This window comes from Amphiura filiformis, chromosome 19, assembly GCF_039555335.1.
Source record: "Amphiura filiformis chromosome 19, Afil_fr2py, whole genome shotgun sequence".
Lineage (NCBI taxonomy): Eukaryota > Metazoa > Echinodermata > Ophiuroidea > Amphilepidida > Amphiuridae > Amphiura > Amphiura filiformis.
In genome coordinates this window covers 47,641,224-47,647,888 of record NC_092646.1, presented here as the reverse complement: position 1 = coordinate 47,647,888, position 6,665 = coordinate 47,641,224, and the positions used below count along the sequence as shown (strand labels likewise).

General features: G+C 35.5%; 1 protein-coding gene across 1 annotated transcript in view; it reads right to left on the bottom strand.

Moving 5' to 3' along the window:
• Window positions 1-214: 214 nt before the first annotated feature.
• Window positions 215-6,665, bottom strand: part of LOC140141398 (uncharacterized) — a 29,792-nt gene continuing 23,341 nt past the window's right edge. Inside the window, exons 10-12 of the mRNA XM_072163253.1 lie at window positions 6,483-6,539; window positions 4,921-4,977; window positions 215-404 (exon numbers count right to left, since the gene is read on the bottom strand). Of these exons, the coding sequence (XP_072019354.1) occupies window positions 232-404; window positions 4,921-4,977; window positions 6,483-6,539 (287 nt within the window). The 3' untranslated portion in view covers window positions 215-231. The remainder of the gene's footprint in view (window positions 405-4,920; window positions 4,978-6,482; window positions 6,540-6,665) is intronic.

Below are 6,665 nucleotides of genomic sequence, written 5' to 3'. Positions count from 1 at the left end.
TCTGTTATGTTTGAAAAACGGTGCCAATATTAATCAAACAATTTTGCTTACCCCTAATTATTACTACTTTTAACTAATGAAGTGTAATGTTCGTTCCAGCAAAAACTGTGGAAGTGTACACATAAAGATTTTCCGCTAAACGCTTTTCGACAGCACATGGCGATAATGTACGAAAATATAATAAAGGCCAAGTTTTATTGTATCTCTGTGTCTCTCTAAATAAATGTTCTTTTAGTATTCTGGTGGTGGTGGACATTCGTCGACCATGCTGACTATTTCACTGCTAAGACCTGTCACTGCCATCACCGTGTAAACTCCATAGCCCTCCTCATCATGCTCATGATGACATAATTGAAAACCGACACCGGTGGGGCTGATATCCTTGCAATTCGGTATATTCTGGTCTGAAAACAAGTCAGAGAGATAATAAATTTAAGCACTCAATTAATAAACCAATCAATCAATTTAATTATTATCAATCAAACAGTCAACTTGAATGTAGAATAGATTTCGTAATGCTTTGTTCTTTTGATGTTGATTTGATTTTCCGACATGCTATTCATAAAAGTGGTACCAATGTTTCGAACAAAGGGGTTCCGCCATTAAATTGGACACTGATCCGGTATCATATTAACGCTTTACACAAAAGTTGAGTATCAATAAGTGAACACAATCATGTGTAAGGGCAGCCATGTGTAATGTGGTACCATTATTCTCGCGTATCCCAAATATGTGCTTGTACGGGTCTGAAGTCTATAGAGGGTATGCAATACGACATCACTCATGACAGAGTCATCCTCATTTAAATAAAATTCTGTCCTCCATGAGGTACCACATGTCAATTCGCATGATACTACAATAAAACAGATGATAGGTATGAATGGTTGTGGAATCGATCTAGAGACCTGTCCCTCTGTCATCTTAAAGGCATATCTATTGCAGAAACATGTTTAGCTCCATTCGAAGATAATACAGACTTGACATTTAATATGGAATAATTTTTCGCAAAATTCGAAGACTGGTCTGGTAGAGGTCTGCATAAACGGCACGGGCTAAATATTAATTGGGATGTGTCGGGAGATGGTGCAAAATAATTGTATGACTGAAAATGTGCTTTCCATTAGTTTACATTATGTTGCTCATAATGTAGTGAATTAGCCTAACATGGCGGATTTAAGTAGACTGAATTTGATTTTTGTGGGGTAAAATTTCTGAATTTGAACAACATTATTCTGATATTATCAAATGCATTGAGGTTTGAGGCGATTTTACTGAACTTGAATACCAAAAAGTGTTCGTCTGAACTGAAATGCACCTGTGATCTACCAGTTTTGAAAGTGGGAGGAGCTTTTAAAAATATGGCTCTTAAAAGTGATACGCACTCAGAAAGTTTGAATGGTCCCCTGTGGCCAAATGTTATAAACTTACTGTACACAAAGAAACAGTGTGAGTTCATTGTACAACCAGGAATCCACACAGTTGTTTTTGTACCGCCGACATTTGACCCCAGGGGCCATTTAAACTTTTAGGAACATACAGTTTCTAAGAGCCCCATTTTAAGCTCCTCCCCTGTTCAAAATCTTGGTACATTGTAAACGTATTTCAGCTGTGATGAATACCAGTTGCTGACGAAGTTTAAGAAATATCCCCTCAAACCCCTATAAATTTGATAATAACAGAACCATGTTGCATAAAGTCGGAAATTGTGTCCCCCATCAAACCTAAATTTAGCCTCCCTAAATCCGCCATTTTAAGCAAATTCACAACATTATGAGCACCATAATGTAAACATATGGAAAGCACATTTTCTATCAAACAATTATTTTACACTATCCCCCGACACACCCCAATTAATATTTAGCCCGTGCGGTCTATGCAGACTCCGTCCAAACCAGTCTTGGAGTTTTGTGAAAAATATTCCATATTAAATGTCAAGTCTGTAATTATTACATTAAAAGTTGACACTCGTTGCAACTTTTATGCGTATTTCTCCTGAAAAAAGATAAATTGTGTTGGTAAATTTCAGGCTCGTACGAGTTCTTCCCCCGTTCGAAGCGAAATTAATTTTCAAGGCAGCGGGCTGATGACGTAAGTAAATGAAGCGGACACTATATAGCTATGATCACGATAATACAATGAGCTATAGAGCTCTTTTTGTGTTCATTCATGCATAGATCATGTAGATGATCTATGATTCATATATAAATGCGCGTTTAGCTACCGTTTATTGACATTGTTTTTTTTTTTTTTGCATAATAAATACAACATTGATCACTGAGAGATAGTATACCGTACAAACCCGTCTACAAGTATATATATAGTAGCGACTGTGATGATAGCAAAATTCACGCTAGCGCCCTCCACAATATCATATCATTATGAAATTTGAGCAAATCAATTACAGACACAAGCAGGTATACAATGTATTATTTTATCTTTATTTCGCATCTCACGAGCATAGCTCACTTGGTAAGGCATAGGACTTTGGAACACGAGCGCTTTAGACTATATATCGAAAGATGGTGAGTTCGAACCTCATCACGGTCATATGAATTTAATAAACCAAATATTTTTCGAACTTTTCATTTATATTTTGGTGTTGTATTTATATTTTCTTACATTCTTCTATTAAGACTCTTTTCGTGTTCTCTCTGTTCATATTTGTTTAATTTTATCTATAACTGTTTTTTCTTCGATTGTTTCTTTTCTTTGTTTTCTTTGTCTTTTTTTTCTTTATTTTTCTTTGATTCATATTGCCAGGAGAGGAGTGAACTAAAGGCCCATTCAGTGATTTGCTCATCCGGACGATCGTAAAAATCATCAAAATTCAGATTTTGTACTTTTGTCATTGTCATAGATGTGCTAACATAGCCTGCTAGTGGTTCAGCCGAAAACCGCATATAATGCCAGTTATAGACCTTAAGCATCATATTTCGAGGCGCCGAAAGACCCCAAATCTGTGTCGTATGACCTTTGATATTCTTTTGTAGCGAGTGACATGGTCTTTCAATTCACGCCGAGTGTCCTTGACAGGCGTGACTATGCTTCTTTGGTCATGAAAGAATTCAAAAGATAACCTCTGCCCCAATAATCCCGAGCTATTGTCTGAAACTGCTCCTCGGAAGATGTATCATAAGATCTCAGTCTTCAAATGATAGTCAGGTAACGACCAAAAGATAAATTACTGACTATCTATGAGCGTGTTTATAGTGAATATACCGTATATTGAGTATACCGTATACGATAATCCTTGTATATATATATACCGATACCCTTGCTGTTTATAGTGAGACACAGTTACCGCACAAATTATATGCCAACTAACATTATCATACATTTGCAATGACCCCGAGGTCACACGGGGAATGTGTAAATATTGTGGCGCGAGCTATAAAGAGCCCATTCAACAATATGATCATGGCGGTGAACATGTAGCTTCTGTTTTGATAACTCTTGGGGTGAGAATCGTTCCGAATGTCCTGCGCGCATCCTACGCATCATGAAGAAGCTCCCACTTCCGGTAATACCGCACACAATTTATACTGGTGTGTTTATAGTGGGAATATCTCGCCACAATATTAGAACGGGCGAAAGGGGTTTAATAAAATAAATAAAAGTAAATAAAATAATAGAAAGATAATGACATACTATTGGAATGAGAGGGAGAATGAGAGAAGACAAAAAGAAAGAAAGAAAGAAAGAAAGAAAGAAAGAAAGAAAGAAAGAAAGAAAGAAAGAAAGAAAGAAAAAGAAAGAAAGAAAGAAAGAAAGAAAGAAAGAAAGAAAGAAAGAAAGAAAGAAAGAAAGAAAGAAAGAAAGAAAGAAAGAAAGAAAGAAAGAAAGAAAGAAAGAAAGAAAGAAAGAAAGAAAGAGTGTGAAGAAGGGAATAGAGAGAAGGGAATGATAAATAAATGTAATAATAATTATTATAGAAATTAAAGACATAACAGCACTAAGCAGTCATTCGATGACATCAATGCCGTTATGCGTTGCGTAATTCAAACGCCCAGTCAGATGTATTTCGCACCTGCCAAACACAAGTTACCCAATTTCGAAAACTGGACGTTGAATGTACACTCTCATGAATATTCATTGGCAAACATTTTCCAATCTGTTCGCTCTATTCGGAAACAATAGAACAAAACCCTGCAGAGCGTTGTTTCCAATGATCAACAAGGACAATTCCAGCCATGATAAACACAGCATAAAAAGACATTTCCCACTCCAATGTTCAGTCATAAATCTAAACCGGATCGTGTCATAATAACTTGATTGATACGGTCATATGCAGCATCTTCCAATTTGATACCACGTTTTCTACAAAAAGCGCCAAATTGACGAAGGTTTAGATTTTATGACGTGTCATTTATGTGAGGACTTCTTTGTGTGTGTTGTGCTTTTTTAAATGAGGGAACTGATCACAGAGGCGATTTCTTATAATCATTGTGTGACACAAAAAGCATTTTTAAGTATTCAGCGTCAATCTGCTCTCTACTATATACGTTGTCATGGTTGTTATTTTTAAGTTGTATCACCATGCTGTAGGCAATGATATACTGTAAAACCTCGTCTATACAGCATATAGAGTGCTTTTGGTGAAAGCTTAATTAATCCAGACGCCATCCATCGACAAAATTATAATATTGTGGAGTTTGAGTAAATTAATTACCGTAACAAACATTATTTTACAAACAATCACTATTGTAAGACCAACCATTGTATTGACATGTTTACGGATGTCTCGTTATAATTTAGCTTTCATCAAAAACACACTATATGCTTGAAGACGAGGTTTTACGGTAACTGCGCTAGCGTATTCAATTTTCAGACGTAAGTGCAAATAAATAGGTTACCATGGTTACAATTCATATTTTGATAAACTTAATCTTGTCTATAAACAGTTAACATGCTGCAGCTTACTGTATGACAGATCGTCAAGAATCACATCAAATTCGTGTGGTCTATCGCCTCCATGACCTGAAAAAAGTCAAAAATAAGAGCCCATAATGTATTAAAAATTAAGAGCCCATTTGATTTAAAATTAAACTAACTAGAATCCCTCGTGAAAGATACCCAACATCTTACATCAGAACACTTTCAACAGTGGAATATGCAGGGCTAATTCATATAATATTTTAACCACAATCATGCCAATCTTTTCATGCTAGTGTTGCTTTTATATGTTGCTTGATTTATCTTTTTTACTTTTTTAACTGAAACACAATTACCATAGGGTCAACCCGTACTAATTGTCTATTATACAATTTACTCTAAAACAAACAAAACAATTATATTTGAACTCTTACTTTACTCTAAGCTCTTTTTAATTCGCCACCCTTCGCATTGCGTACTCAAATGTTCAAATTTTACGGGATGTGATCTTTAAATTAGCATAGCACTTTAACTAATTATCCCATACAAAGTATGCATTTGCTATTAGGAAATTACATGAGGAATCCAAATGTGCAATTTAGAATTCAATCTCTACCCTACCTCTAATTTTTTCATCATATTTGAACTCCCCACGAAAACCCCCTTTTCATTTCTCAAGAGAACCTCAGAATCACATTAAACCTATGACTAACACATTTTACAGCTGCGAGTAATTAGCATTTCGTAGACATGTTAAAACATAGATACTGCGTGAATGTTGTAGTACAGGGCGATCTATTCAAATTTTGTATTCATCCATTGCTATGGTAATTAATCCTGTTACATCATCACTTCGACGGCGAATTTCAGTGGTAGTTAATTATGTTACATCATCACTTCGATGGCGACTAACTAACTCGATTGCACATCTTGCGTACTGATTTGATGTAATGCGCCCTTAGTTAAGCTGAAGGGAGCGACGAAATATACTGAATTTTAACGTCGTCCATTTGGTTTGGCACGTAAGTTTGTCATTTCAAAACCGTTGCAGTTTGCGAGTCAACTTCATTCTAAAGATTGAATTTTTGAATAGTTTTGCGTAGTCAACGGTTAAACGGTCAGCTGGTAGTATTAGATTGCTGCCAAATTGAACGACCTTGGCCATCCAAGAGATGTATTCAACAAGTTAATGAAGAATGGGGCTGTAAATTTGATGAATTTTGGGTTTATTACTCCGAAAATCAAAACTGCAAATGACAAATATGTAAAAATGACTTAGGCATTGAGCGATATGCAGTAATGGCAGGCTTTACCCGACAACCCTAGTTAGTGTGACAATATCCCAAATCTGATCGGTTTATGTAATTTGACCGGTATAGTTTGTACAAAGCAACTAATAAACATGCCTTACACTGGAGTTAATACCCTCTGACTCCAACATTTTAGAATTATACGAATTTGGACTGATTTTACATATTTGGTCACGATGGAAGCCGTGACACAGACGAACGGTCTTGCTTTGTATGATTAACATCCCTCTACATGTATGGTATATTTGTCCCGGTAAATATTACGTAAATTAATTTTATATATTATTAGATGTTAATTACCTCGTTTTTCTGGGTCATGTCCAATTGGAACGTAAATTACGCCCTCATATCTACAAGCTTAAGAGAAAATAGTAAATTCAATTAGTTTCATCATTGCAAACAGATAAAAAAGATAATAATAATAATAATAATAATAATAATAATAAAGAAGAAATGATACTAGTAGTCAAATTTCAACATATG